Below are 15,829 nucleotides of genomic sequence, written 5' to 3' on the forward strand. Positions count from 1 at the left end.
AAGGCCTCATGCCTTATGGGAAGAAAAGTGAATGGTGTAACTGGAAGACAGAGGAATCCACAGAAAGATATGCCTTGGGGTAAAAAATGAGTACCTCAGTGGATGAGTTTCTGGTGAAGGGTTATCCCATTGTACGAGGTATAAGACCAAAGCTCAGAAAGAAGACAAAACAGAAATTATGGCCCTGGAAGCCACCAAATGAGAGTCAGATGAGAAAATGCTGCATCCATAGAAAGAAAGAATATAGGCAGCCAAGGGCACAGAAACTCACGTAATATGAAATGACAAAGGGTAATTTGTTTTCCAAACACTGTACCATAGTATAATTAGTTGTGTCAAGGTGTGACATCTCAAGAACCGATTCCTTGCATTGGGAATGGGACACCACGTGGAGGAAAGGACGATGGGGGGCCACACAATGGAAGTGAACCTGGCAGGCAGCCCCTTACCACACTCCCTTTATCACCTATGTTCCAAGTGGGTGTTTTCCTCCAAGAACTGGAAAGCAACTTGATGGTTGACCTTTTCTGATTACCTCAAAAGAGATGAGTTTCCATTTTCTATGTTCACATTTTAAAAATCATTTGAGAGGTATTTATTTCATTTCCATGATATTTACTTCTTACTGTGCAGAGATATTAGTTTGGCAGCTAAAGTATTTTTGCTGAACAGAAGCAAATGTCAAGTCTGGCTCAGTCAACAGGCACAGCCAAAGGGTTTGCCTTGAATTTCATAACACAAATAAATCTTGCAAATTTCCAGGATAAGAGAAAAGTCAAAATAGTCACGGTTACAATACAGCTTGGCAATATGAGTGGGGGTTCTGCTATCACGTGTCCACCTTACAAAGGAAAACTGAAAGTTCAGAATTACAAGAACAGGCAGTACAGAAGTGTGTTCTCTCCAATATTACATAAAAAACAATAATAATATAAAAATTTGATTGAAATGGCCTTTTACTGACTTAATATTCATGAACAACCTTCTGTAGGAGTTGCAACATAAAGCTATAAATTTAAACAATTCTTTAAGTCACTTAGGACCAAAGTATAAGCAGACATCCTTGCCAACTGGTCATACTCATTTTTCTGAAATGGAATAAAAAAAAAGAATAAAGTTTTATGAAAATCCTGCTGCTAGTGTGGAACAGAAAATATCCTCTACCTGCTTACTCAAGGTTCTTGAGAACAGAAAACAAAGACTGGCAGATAGCAAGTAGCTTCTCAAGAAATGTTTGAGGACTGGATAAATGAGTACCTTAAGAGGTAAGTAAAGTGTTTTCTCTCTCTCTTGTGACTTTTAATTGAATCTGTTAAAACCAGTTTATTAAAGTTTTTCATGGGTCAAATTTTACTATATACTTACAGACTCTGAAATGCATTTTACCATTACCTTTTGATACACACAGGTTATAAGCTGCTGTTCCATATTTCAATTTCCACAGAGTGTGTGATTAGGTGTTATTAAAAAGGCAGAGATTGACAGTTCTTGAGTTTCAGCCCCGCATCGGGCTCACTGCTGTCAGCTTGGAGCCTGCTTCAGATCCTCTGTCCCCTTCTTTCTCTGCCTTTCCCCCACTCATGCTCTCTCCCTCAAAAATAAATAAAACATTTTTAAAAAGGCAGATATTGGGGTGCCTGGGTGGCTCAGTTGGTTAAGCGTCTAACTCTTGATTTTGGCTCAGTTCACAATCTCACAGTTTGTGGGTTCGAGCCCCACATTGGGCTCTGCACTGACAGTGTGGAGCTTGCTCAGGAATCTCTCTCTCCCTCTCCCTCTACCCCTCCCTTGCTCACATGCTCTCTCTCAAACTAGATAAATAAACTTAAAAAAAAAAAAAGGCAGAGACCATCCATATGCTCAAGAAGAATACAACCCACATTTTTCTCAAGAAAATACTAGACCTTGTTACATAGGAAACTTTAAAATTAATTCAAACCAGGGATTTAAACATAATAAACAACATTTGGTAAAACTTGAAGAACAAGCAAAAAGAGGGTTACTTCATCAAACACTAATGAGGTTATTACTGTTCTGTTAGTCAAATTGAAACAATTTTAAATGTGAAAAGTCCTCTAAAACTGCCTGTCTAGATTTTCTCAAACACCTACCAGCCTCTTGAAAATACATGTTTTTCTAGTGCCTTCATAGAGCTACTTTAATTTCTATTCTTGACAGAGTGATCTCTCTATTTTTCCACAGCAGTATGGGATGGTGCCTCGTGGATTCAGGAGTTAACACTCGCACTCTCTCTCAGCTGAGAATAAAGGAAAGGTTGAGAGGTAGGAGAGGTCACCACCTTCTACCAATGTCTCCCAAGGATAGAAGGCATCCCTAAGTGCCTCCTTCAGGAAGGAGCAGCCACATCCCTTACAGCAGGTTTCTTCTCATTCTCACTTTGTTCCAAATATTTTTAAAAACCTACCAAGAGTTTAATATACAATGACACAGAGACATACAGTTGTGAGGCTCCAATATAATCAGAAGGTACTAAATATTCCTATATGTTATTGGGTTTAACAATTTTGATTGATGGGCCACAAAAGACCCTTATTGCTTATTGATATCTACTCGTCGTTGAGAATCTTTGCTTCCCTCTCCCCTTGTGCTGACTCAGCACATCTCCCTAAATACTGACAATCTCATGGTGGCATCTGTACTTATGTTTCCTACATAAAAGAACAAAAAATATTTAAAATATAACCCCTCTCTCAAACTTCCCCATCGCAACCCCAAATTTCACTTCCCAGTTTATGCAGATTTGTTTCTATACTGTGATCTTTTAATTGACTCTTTTTATCCTATTATTTCACTTTCTACTTCTATCATCTTCAATTCACTTAATTTATTGTAATAGCATAAGAAAGCAAAGCATTTTTGGTACTTTCATAAGTATTTGGTTAAAAAACAAATGGGTCAAATTTATTTTCTCATTTTATTTGGAATTTTCTTAAAGCTTTCTTTTTCCTAAATGTCATATTATCTCCCTTATTTGTCCACGATGCCATTTTCTTTACTGATCACATAGATAACATACAAATCAGAATCAAGTGACACAATATTTGTGCTGCTAGCCAGGGTGGAGTGATAGAAAACAGATTTATTCAAAAAAAAAAAAAAGAAGACAGCAGTTTGAATGAAACAATGGTTTGTAAGATACTGGGGGTCAAGCAATGATGGACACTAATATATAAAAGAGGGAAACAAAAGATGAGTCCAATAACTGCCCCAGCTTACTGCATTCAGAGAGTTCTCAGGCCATGGTGCAGGGAAGTAATCCAGGTGAAATCTAGCAGACTCCCTAAGTTAAGGAGACAACTGAGAGTCTAGGGATACCAAGGCAGTTAGAATTCACAGGACAGAATAATAGAAAGGAATACTACAAAAAGAGAAAACTCAAAAGATCTTCAAAGGGTTTCCCTTGAGGATTCAGCTTAGTGCTAATATAGTGCAAGTATGTGAGGAAATCATCTGAGGCCAAGGAAAGAACTACCTGAAAAAATTAAAGGTAACAGTTCTGGGCACTCACACAGTTAGTGCCTGTTCCCACCGACTAGGCTAGAAAACCTCAAGATTTATGGGTCATTGTGTACAGTGCAGGAATTAATTAGCCCCAGGCTGAGCACTGCATCAATCCCAACTAAGAAATCTTAAAAATAGGACTTGAAAGGATCAAACTGTTTCCAAGTGAATTAACTGTATCTTAGAACAAACCTCAAGAAGATTTCTATAAATTCAGATATAGACAATACCTAACAAACTAATATTCACAATGTCTGACATAACCAAAAATCAGCAGATCTACAAAGAAACAGGAAAAAAGGACTATAATGAAAAGATATGTCAATCAATTGCAACTGACCCAGAACTCAGACAGATTAACACTGTACTTCAAGTGTTCAAAAAGTTAAGTAGAAACATGTAAGATTTCTCCTTTTAAATTTATTTATTTATTTTGAGAGACAACCAGCACAGAGTTCAATCCAGGGCTCAAACCCACGAACCATGAGATCATGACCTGAGCTGAAGTCAAGAGTGGGAGGCTTAACTGACTGAGATACCCAGGGGCCCCACGCATATAAGATTTCTTTAAAAGACCCAAACTGAACTTCTAGAAGGAAAATTACAATGTATCAAATTAAAAAGTCATTGAGTACTTTTTTTTTTTAAATACTAGAAACCACAAAATAAAAGATTAGTGAACATACACACACATACAAACAATGGAAATTATCCTAAATAAAACACAGATCCCCTTTCTCTCTCCTCCAGCTATCCAAGATGCCGAAAGGAAAGAAGGCCAAGGGGAAGAAGGTGGCCCCAACCCCTGCTATTGTGAAGAAGCAGGAGGCCTAGAAGGTAGTCAATCCCTTGTTTGAGAAAAAGCCCGAGAATTTTGTCATTGGACAGGACATCCAGCCCAAAAGAGACCTCATGCACTTTGTCAAATGGCCCTACTACATCCAGCTGCAGCGGCAAAAGGTTATTCTCTGTACGTCTAAAAGGGCTTCCTGTGATTAACCAGTTCACCCAGACCTTGGACCACCAAACAGCTATTCAACTGCTAAAGCTGGCCCACAAATACAGACTGGAGACCAAGCAAGGAAAGAAGCAGAGATTGCTGGCCCGGACTTACAAGCTGCCGGCAAAGGGAATGTCCCCATTAAAAGGCCACCTGTCCTTCGAGCTGGGGTTAATTCTGTCACCACCTTGGTGGAAAACAAGAAGGCTCAGCTGGTAGTGATTGCACATGATGTGGATCCTATTGAGCTGGTTGTCTTTCTGCCTGCCCTGTGTCATAAGATGGAGGTTCCCTAATGTATCATCAAGCAGAAGGCCAGTCTGGGGCACCTGGTCCACAGGATGACCTGCACCACTGTCACCTTTACACAGGTTAACTCAGAAGACAGAGGAGCTCTGGCTAAGCAGGGGAAGCCATCAGGTCCAATTATAATGACAGACACGATGAGATCCGCCGCCACTGGGGAGGCAATGTCCTGGGTCCAAAGTCGGCGGCTCGCATTGCCAAGTTGGAAAAGGCAAAGGCTAAAGAACTGACCGCCAAACTGAGCTAAGTGAACACTGTTGAATTTTCTGTACATCAAAGTAATAAAAGGCTCTCTCTCAGCCCGTGTCAATTGGCAAACACCAAACCAAACCAAAACAAACAACAACAGACACAGATAGAAAAGAAAAATAAGTAAATAAAGCAATTTAACCATGGAAAATTTTCAAGTAAACTAATATACATGTGATTTGAGTTCCCAGAGGAGCAGAAGGAACAGAAGAAAATATATGCAAAAATAATGGTCAAGTTTTTCCAAATTTGTTGAAAACTCTAAACCCAATGATCCAAAGACTCTCAGTGAACCCAAGCACATAAAACATGGAGAAAACTTTACCAAGGTACATCGTAATCAAATTGCTCAAAATTAGTGAATTTCTGCCTTAACAGAAGACCTTTGCTTTAAGAAATGTTAAAGGATATCCACCAGGCAGAAGTAAAATTATACCAGGTGGAAATATGGATCTATACAAAGGAATGATAAACATCAGAAAAGTATTTACTACATGAGTAAATATATAAGATATTTTTTCTTAATATTTTATTTTCAGTGATAATTGGCTACTTACACAAAAATAAAAATAAGGCAGTGTATGCTTTATAACAGAATTAAAAACAAAATGTATGATAACAATACCATGAAAATCAAGAAGTTAAATATAAATGTAAACATATTAAGAAGTTCTTGTACTATACAGGAAGTGGAACAATATCATTTGAAGGTAGATCGTGATAGATTAAAGATATACATTATAAATACTAAAGCAACCACTAAAATAATAAAGCAAAGAGATACAGCTAATAAGTCAAGAAAAAGTTAAAATAGAATAATAAAAAATTCAATAATACAAAAGGAAGCACCAAAAATAATAATCAAAAGAAAGAAGAATACATAGGACAAATAGAGAACAAATATCAGTATTACAGATTCAAGCCCAACCATATCAATAATTACATTAAATGCGAATAGTGCAAATATCCCAATTAAAAGACAGAAACTATTAGAACAGATAAAAATATAACACCCAATTACATGTTGCCTATAAGAAATGTACTTTTATTTTTTTAAAAAAAAATTTTTTTTTCAACGTTTATTTATTTTTGGGACAGAGAGAGACAGAGCATGAACGGGGGAGGGGCAGAGAGAGAGGGAGACACAGAATCGGAAACAGGCTCCAGGCTCTGAGCCATCAGCCCAGAGCCTGACGCGGGGCTCGAACTCACGGACCGCGAGATCGTGACCTGGCTGAAGTCGGACGCTTAACCGACTGCGCCACCCAGGCGCCCCAAGAAATGTACTTTTAATGTAAAGAAACAAATAAAAGCAAAAGTTAAAGAGTGAAAAAAAGATATACCATGCTAACACTAATCAAAAGAAAGCTAGAGTGGCTAATATTAATGTCACACAAAGGAGATTTGGAGCAAAATATATTACCAAGGACAAAGAAGTTCATTTCATAATGATAAAGACATCAATTTATCGAGAGACATAAGAATCTTAAACATTTCTGCACCTAATACAATATTTCAAAATACATGAAGCACAATCTGACAGAATTGCAAGAAATAGGAAAACTCAAACTGTAGTTAGAAATTTCACCCTTCTAGCAATAATTGACAGAGCCAACAAACAGAACATTAGCAAAAGATACTGAAGATTGAAACAACATAATCAACCAATTTGACCTAACTGACATTTATAGAACATTTATGGAACAACAGCACAACACATCCTTTTCAAGGGCACATAGGACATTTACTAAAACAGATCATACTATGGACCATAAACTAAGTCTGGACAAATTAAAAGGACACAAATAGTACAAAATATGTTCTGTAACCAAAAAATAATTTAATTAGAAATCAATAACATAAAGATCTCTGGAAAAACCCCAAATATGTGGAAACTAAATAACACACTTCCAAATAGCTCATCACTTAAAGATGAAGTAAAAAGGGGAAACTGGAAAGTATTTTGAATTCAATGAGAATGATTGAAATATATCAAAATTTGCAAGATGCAGTAAGGGGAATTTTATAGCACTACATACCTATATTAGAAACGAAGAAAAGTCTCGGGGTGCCTGGGTGGCTCAATTGGTTAAGCATCTGACTCTTGATTTCAGTTCAGGTCATGATCGCACAGTTTTGAGATTGAGCCTGCACCAGGGGTTGGGATTCTCTCTCTCTCCCTCTCCTGACCCTCCCCCATTTGCACTTTCTGTCTCTCAAAATAAATAAACGTTAAAAAAAAAATGAAGAATGATCTCAAGTCAATGACCTCTGCTTCTACTTTAAGAAACTAGAAGAGGAAAAGCATATTAAACATAAAGTAAGCAAAAGAAATATCAGAGTAGAAATTGGTGAAATAGACAATAGAAAAATAAAGAAAATCAATGAATCCAAATGCTGGTTCTTTGAGAAGATCAATAAAATTGATAAACCTCTAGCCATACTTACCAGAAGACAAAGATATAAGACAAAATTTGCCAATATCAAGAATGAGACAGGTGACTATATCTACAGATTCTGTAGCTATAGAGTAAAGAGATAATAAGAGAATAAGAGAATACATATACAAAATAAGATAATAACAGAATACATATACAATTTTAGGCCAATAAAGTTGCCAATGGAGATGAAATGGACATATTACTTCAAAGATACAAACTGCCAAAGCTCATTCAGAAAAATACAGATTTCCTCAATAGCTCCACCACTATTAAAATTATTGAATTTGTTTTTTAAATAGTCCCCACAATAAAATCCCAAACTCAAACCATTTCATAGACGATTGTATTCTACCACCTATTTAAGTAATCCTTGATATTAAAATTATGTCACCAAAAGCATGATCCATAAAAGATCAAATTTGTAAATTGTAATTTGTCAAAATTAAACAGGTTTGTTTTCTTAAAGACACTGTTAAGAGAATAAAAAAGACAAGTCACAAGTGGGGAGAAAATATTTACAAACTACACATCGAATGAAGGATTGTATCCCAAATATATAAAGAACTCTCAAAACTCCATGATAAGAAAACAACCCAATTCATAAACAATAAGGGCAAACGATTCTAGCAGACATTTCATCAAAGAAGATATTCATGTGGCAAATAAACACATAAAGAGATATTCAACACCATTGTCACTAGGGAAACGCAAATTAAAACCACGGTGAGATACCACTGCACTCCTCTAATAGTGTTTAAAAAAATTAATATTTTTAAAAACCCAAGTCAAGTGTTGTCAAGAATCGGGAGGGATTGAGGGCTTCATGCACTGCTGGTGAGAATGTATCCTGATAAAACCGCTTTGAAAATACCTTGACAGTCTCTTAAGTTAAATGTACATGCACTATATGATCCAGCCATCCAATTTGGTGACATTTACCCAAAAGAAATGAAAATATATGTCTATAAAATGATCTGTACATGAATGCTCATCAGTTTTATTTGTAAAGGGCAAAAAAAACCCTGGAAACAACTCAAATGTACATCAAAGTGACTGGATAAACAAACTGGCATATCCAGACGAGGACTACTCAGCAATAGCAACGAATGAACTACTGATACACATCTCACGTGAATCAGTGTCAAAATAGTTATTCTGCATGATAGAAGTCAGTCAAAAGAGTGCCTATCGCATGGTTTCATTCATATGATATTCTAGGAAATATAAACGAACGTATAGTGACAGAAAGAAAACCAGTTGTTTGTTTTGAAGGTTGGGAGGAAGCAGGATGAGGGTTAAAAGGCTGCGAGGAAACTTTTGGGGATGATGAATCTGTTTACCATCTTTGTTGTGGTGATGGTTTCATAAAATGTGTACACCTGTTAAAACTTACCAATCTGAATAAATGTGTGCAGGGTTTTTTTTTTTTTTTTTTGTCAATTATACTTCAATAAAGCTGTTTAAAAAAATCAAGTGAATGTCAACTATCCTTCGATTAAAAAAAACAAAGGGACAGGGCAAGCCATGGACTATGGTCAACCCCATGCCACGCATCAAGAAGAGGAAATAAAATCTCCAGGAAAATATTGTTGCCAGAAGTATATTCCATAAAACTGTGTATGAGAGAAAGACTGCCCTACACCGACTGTCAGAAAAGGGAAATTTTCACTAATCAGTATTTGAAATTGTAACTTGGCTAAAATCATCTCTTCTCTCAAATAGCCTGAATGCTCCTTACAAACTCTCTACGACCAACCACTCAGCGAACAGAAAATCTCATTTCTCATCTTTCTCTGACTCACTGGGCCTGCTCTGAAGTTAAATGTGACAGGCAAGGTGGGAGCCATAGATACGCCACCTCCCCCGAGTAAGTCACAAGTTTTAATCTGCATAGTCAACTGAGTTTTAGCTTAGAAAACACATATAAATGGGAAAATTCCCAACTGTTCCACATCAGCAAGTGTAATTTAGCAATGCCACAATCTGTCTAAAAATCTGTTAATTTAAGCGCATCGGGTAGAGTCTGTGCCAGTTCCATCCTCTATTTTTTTTTTAAACACAATGAAATATTGAAGGATTGCACTCTGAAATTCCCCTGAATTGTAACATGCTATATCTTCATGTTTCTGTGCTTGATTTAAGCCACATTTCTTGGTCATTCAAATAATAAAAATTGAAATATGACATACAATACACTACAAAACTAAATAGCCAAGAATTTAGTAATGTTGAAAAAGTGTTTTCGGTTAGTTACCTGAAGTGTTGGGATATTTCTTTGGTTTAGCAGGCTTGTGGGTTTTCTGAGAATTCTTGCATACAAAGGGACACGGGCAGATGGCATTTAATCTAACACCCAGCCAGCCCTTCAACCTCCCGGGACACCTACCGCAGGCACTGACATTGATAGAAACCCACAGATACATGCCCAGGAATCTCAGGAATTCAAAATAAATAATAAATAAACAAATAAATAAATGGCCACTTTGAGATTTATGGGGTTAAATTTAGAAAAAATGATAATTTTATAAAATACTGTAGTAAAGTGTGCTATTCACATATGGAGGGACCGAGTGGCATATTTGGTAAATGTTTGTTAACTGGCTTGAGGGAAAGGGAGCAAGCCCTGGTTTGTAGCATTTGCCAATTTTTATAGTGTAAATCCTTCCACCATGGCTGATTTCACTGAATGCAAAGTTGGGAAGAGAAACACACAGGCTGGCTGTCCTGAGCTTGAGCAAGAGCTGGTATAAGCACCCCTCTGGAAATACCTCATGCATCACTATGGCTAACTCCAGTCCCACAAGAGAAATAAATTCAGTTTCTAGGATATGCTTGTGTGTTTTTTCTTTGGGGATGAGTTTTCCATTCTGAAGCTATCTTTTAACCTGTGACAGTACAGTTCCATCTGGAAAAAAAAAAGATCTTTCCAATGTAGGAGATATTATCCATCAATATTTGAGATTTCTTAATATTGAGAAATTGAACAAATTTGCTTTTTCTTTAACAGGAATCTTTATATATTCAAACTTAATTCGAAATAAATGCTTCCTGTGAGTCCCCAAAAAAGTGAAAAGGAAAGGAAACACACAAGACAGGACATTTTCATATCAATTTGAGACAAAAATTAACCCTAAAGCAATTTGTTAGTAGAAGCAAAGGATGGTAAGGGTATCCTCAAATGTATCTCCTCCCACAGAATACTTGCGCCCCACCTTGAAGCAGAGGGGTGGGTGTATGTTTATATTTTTGTTTTAGAAGAGTGTTGTTTTGCAGTGATAGGAATTAAGGAGAAATCAAAAGCCACCTTTTTGTGGTGTTTTCCACAAAGAGGGACTTTCTTCAGAGCTTAACTTTATAAGGAAAACTAACAGAAGGAAATAAACTTCTCCAACTGGAAGTTCAACAAAAGGGGAAAAAAAAACATGAGCAAACAACAGCTCCAGCATTTCAACACAACTATAGCAAAGAAATCATAAAAGGAGTAACAAAAGAGCAGACATATACCCAAGTTCTGAGTCTGACTGCAGCTGGAGCACTGAGGGGTCTGTGTCCCACTGCAGGGTCCTAATCGTGCAGCACAAAGGAAAAAGAACACAGAGAATTAACAAAAGGGGAGGGAAACAAACCAAACCAAACCATGTCATTCATCAAGGCAATGGCATCTACAGCACATACACAGAACATCTCCCCGCTTCTCCACCCCGCTCCGGCCCCAGGTTCAAGGGAGACCCCATGAATATCAAGTGACCAGAGAAAGTGAGGAGCAGTCCTTTCCTTTGAACATCTGTTTGATACTGGAAGTTATGCTTGTTTTCATGAAAGGAAGCCTTGAGCTAAATACTGACACTCTACCCACATCCCCACCCCTTTTTAGTTGGTTCTGCTTTTTACTCAAGCCTGACTGAGTTGATCATGGAAACTGGTTCATGTTTCTCTGAAACCCTGGAGCCCATCTACACCTGGGAACACGGAGCATCTCCCTTGTGGAGAAGAGACCAAAGGCAAGGCTGCAGGGGGGCCAGAGCAGGAGCGTCTGGGGAGGTCAGACCAGATGGAGGCTGACTTCCAGGCCTGCTGAACTGCTGGCTTCCTCAAGTCAGTTACTGCAAGTATAATGCATTGGATTTAGAGGCTCACGAGTATTTTGGTGTTCCACTGAGATGATCACCAGCAATAACACTTGTCTCTATGATACCGGCGATATCATATCTTTTAAATATTTCACAAGAGACAGCACAAATTATCAACAGTTACCAAGGCATTCAGTTTTTCTTATTATTTCTCCTTCAAAATGAAAAGGGATGGGGAACCTGGGTGGCTCAGTCAGTTAAGAATCTGACTCTTTTTCACATTTCCGCTCAGGTCATGAACTCAGGGTTCCTGAGATCCAGCTGGACGTCAGGCTCTGCACTGACTGTGTGCAGAACCTACTTAGGATCCTCTTTCTCCCTTTCTCTCTGCCCTTCCCCGCTCATGCTTCTCTTTCTCTCTCCCAAAATAAATAAACATTTTAAAAAATATATAAAAAAAATAAAAGGGGATAGATAGTTCTTCTATAAACTGAGTGCACACAAGAACCTTTCTCAAACCCCATTACCTTTTGCTTAATCTAAGTGTGGCCCACAGACCAGGATCGGCAGCATCTCTGGGAGCTTGTTGGAAATGCAGACTCACGTCTCACCCCAGACTCACTGACTGCACACTACCGTTTAATAAGGTCCCAAGCCATTTGCAGGCCCCTTAAAGTTTGAGAAACCCTGCTCAGTTTCCTGGTCTCTAAAGACTTACCATGGCCTATGAGACAATTTAGTTTTAAGCTGACCTGGCCTACGGGAATCTTCCAAACATGTTTAACCACTGTCTCCCACTCACTGTGTCCTCTTTGATATTCTTCCCCTTAAGAGTTGTATGTCTTCCCTCAAATGCCACCTGCTCAGAGAGGATTTCCTTCTCTCACTACCTTGTAGCACTTCCTTGTCAGTCTTCATCCCTGTCCCTTACACCATTTTCCTTTCTTCATAACATCCATGGCTTTATTATGCATCAGTGTATTTATTACTGTTGGCTATTTCATCTAGATGTGAGCCTTATAATAGGTGGGGGTGGCTGGGTGGGTGGGCTATATCCCTAGATTATAGAGATATGCCTAGAAAAGTGCCTGGCATACATACTTACATAATACAATATTAGTTGAATGTATGAATGAGTGGATGGATGATCTCCCTCTGGTTTTCTACAGGGATTACATGCAATTATACCTATAAAGCTCAAAGTAACTATTTGGTAAACAGTAGTTATTCTTATTACTACCACATTCACTGTATCTACTACGGATATTTCTTTGAGTCAATATCCTACCTATAGGCTCCTCTTGCAAAGGTAACAGATGCAGAGTCACAGCTTTCCTTACCAGCTCTGGCTGTGCTCTTGTCCTCTTACCTGGATGTTCTGAAACATCACAACTAAAATCCAGTGAGAATACTAATCAGCCACTGTTTCTTACACCAGTGCTTCTCAACTTTCAGTGCGCATACACATACCTGAGAATACTGTTGAAATGCAGATTCTGATTTAGTAGGTCTGTGACATTTCTAACAGGCTCCAGGGGACATAGATGTTACCAGTCTGTAAGACCACACTTTGAGTAGCAAAGTCTTGACTTAGATCAGTGGGTTTTCAAACTCTGACAAGGATCAGAATGATATGGAGGGCTTACAAAACTACAGAATGCTGATCTCCAACCCCAGAAATTCTGATTCAGTAGGTCTGGGGTGGGGCCTGAGAAGTTGTACTCTAACAAATTCCCAGGTAATGCTTATAGCTGACCCTGGAACCACCTTTAGAGAATGACAGGGCTAGACTACTGCTTTCATTCGTCAGCAGACAGAAAGCATCATAGATCCTCAAATATGTCAGCCTCTAAACCTGTGATTAACTCAAACCTGGCCTAAGGCCCAGGCCACTTTCAGACCAATTAAATCAGAATGTGCAGGGTGAGATCCAAGCATCTGTATTTCTGAAAACTCTCCAGGTGATTCTAATGTGCAGCCAGGGGTGAGAACCCCTGGTCTGGACTCTTTCTCTGCTCGAGAAATGCAGCCTTTTCAGGTTCTGGACACTGATTCCTTCACCTGTTTCAAATGGTGGAAGTAACAGAATCTGTTACAGTGATTCATATTTGCTAATCATGTATCCCTGGAAATCAAACCGCTTATCTTTAAGGGCATTTCTTTGGCTATAGACAGAACAGCAGCCGCTGGCTCTGGCTGATTGTGAGAAGCATTCCCCTATAAGGGGTCAGCTACTTGGCCCTCAATTTGCCTTGAGGTTCCTTACAGGACGACCTTTTTTGATCTTTTCACTTGTCCCAGGCAGGTGAAGAATGCAGCCGCTCCCAGGTGGTCTGGCTGTCCTGTTACTTATCTGACAGCTCATCTGTACTCACTGTATCCTTAAGAGGTAAAAATGATGATTCCATCAGAACCACTCAAAAAAGTCTACAGGTCAGCAGTCTGGAGTTTGCCTTTACTCAGGCAGAACAACAAGGGCTGGTCTATGTAACAAACCCACAGCGGTCCTGCCCCACAGTCACACATATATTATTTAGTAAAAGAAACCATAGTCATCGTCAGTAATGAGCAGTGGGATAGGGAGTCAAGCCAAGGATGCTACCAGGTGTGCCTCTTTTATTTTCTTCTCATTTTCCCATTATTATCTGTGGGGTGGTCAGACTTGCACAGAATGCACTCTCTCTTTGAAAAAGAACTTAAAGCCAATACATTAAATGGGCAAAGGTTGTCTCTGTCTCCACGAGTAGCCTAGACATGTGTATGAAACGTGGGCTGAATTCCTTCTGTGCAAGCTTGCAGAACTTCTCCATAGATGGCAGGACCTTGGAGAGGGCCACGCCTGGTTCTCTGGGTGAGAGATTTGTGTTTGGGATGTGACTGTACTGTGCATCCTGACGGAGCTCTCTGTCCTCAGCAAAATGAAGATGCTGGCCTAGAGACCACTTAAAGGTTTTTTGTTCTGTTTTGTTTCTGCCTAATCTTTTAAATCATTGGATGGTTATTAAACTGCCTTTCAGTTCTCTCTTCTCCAATTGGTACCGTTTTTATAACCAATTGACACAGACCTTACTTCCCGATCATCTTCATATCAAGTTAGTGTATCACTGAAAATAAAATGATGGTTTCCCCACAGCTTCTTGGGTAGTGTGAAATCTTGCCAGGTAGCTTATTTTTTTAAATGAGGAAGTAGTGAAATTGTAAGTAAACAAACATTTGTGAACCTCATGTACTACCCCAAAATATTGTTATATAGAAATCACCCTGCTTAGTAGAGTAATTGGTTCTAGTCAGTCATTTTTGGGATGGACCAATCAATGCATGCAGGGAGAGGATATTTTTGACAAGAGCATTCATTTTCTTATTCAATAAATATCTATTAAAGGCCTAACGTATAAAATACTATGAAAGAGGATGAGAAGAATTCTCAAGAAAACTACAACTCTTATAGAGAGATAAAACATGTATAAATAGTTTGGTAGAACTAGGCAGAAAGTAAAACATGCCATATAAGCCACAGATATGGTGTGGGACACGCATGGGACTTGCACTTAAGAATCTTACATTCTAGTGAAGGAATGAGACGTATGAATGTTTGTACTTAATGATATAATGATAACATAGACACAAAAAAGAAAGTAGTTGTCATTACTTTCCCAGGCCTGGCACAGTTTAAAGTTTCAATAAATGTTAGCTGAAAAAATAAATAAATGCCACAAGAAAGATGAATAATAATGACAGCTATCATTTCCTTTCAGTGAGTGTTTACTCTGTGCCAGCCTACCAGGCATTGGACTCTACTCATTATCCTTTGGAAGCCAGAGAAGAGGAACACTCTCCCTCTAAAAAGATCAAAGATTCCATTTGACCTGGTTTTGTAAGGACGGGGTTAGGATTTGGATGTAACAGATTCATTTTCATCAGTGCCTAGTTTATTGGGTTTAAGCAGTTGACACGGTTTACTAGGTCTAATAAGAGCCTATTATATTTTAGGTGTCAATTTACCAATTTATCATGAGAACAATAACTGCCAGGCAGAGCAATTACACACACTGGATGAAGTCTTCTCTCCTTGAAGGCCAGCATCCTGAGAAGCCAGATGACCAGTAGTGTGTTTGGGATTAGAGAAAGTGAAGCTGAATGTTTTACTACTACAGCTTTCCCCTGCCCTACCCACACCCCCACCCCCTGCCCCACATCATGTCTGCCTCTTTCCACAAAACAAGACATACTCCCACTCAGTG

At 38.6% G+C, this 15,829-nt stretch overlaps 1 protein-coding gene and 1 pseudogene across 5 annotated transcripts in view; one reads left to right on the forward strand and one right to left on the reverse strand.

Annotated features, from left to right (window-relative positions):
• DYNC1I1 (dynein cytoplasmic 1 intermediate chain 1) overlaps positions 1–15,829 on the reverse strand; it is a 313,205-nt gene that overhangs the window by 245,928 nt on the left and 51,448 nt on the right. For 3 of the 5 annotated variants that reach the window (XM_027071928.2, XM_027071927.2, XM_053218427.1), the window contains exon 5: positions 11,023–11,082. The exons of the other annotated variants lie outside the window; for them this stretch is intronic. In XM_027071928.2, the coding sequence (XP_026927729.1) occupies positions 11,023–11,082 (60 nt within the window). The remainder of the gene's footprint in view (positions 1–11,022; positions 11,083–15,829) is intronic. 5 annotated transcript variants of the gene reach the window in all.
• LOC106970008 (60S ribosomal protein L7a-like) lies at positions 4,276–5,290 on the forward strand (annotated as a pseudogene).

This window comes from Acinonyx jubatus, chromosome A2, assembly GCF_027475565.1.
Source record: "Acinonyx jubatus isolate Ajub_Pintada_27869175 chromosome A2, VMU_Ajub_asm_v1.0, whole genome shotgun sequence".
NCBI lineage: Eukaryota > Metazoa > Chordata > Mammalia > Carnivora > Felidae > Acinonyx > Acinonyx jubatus.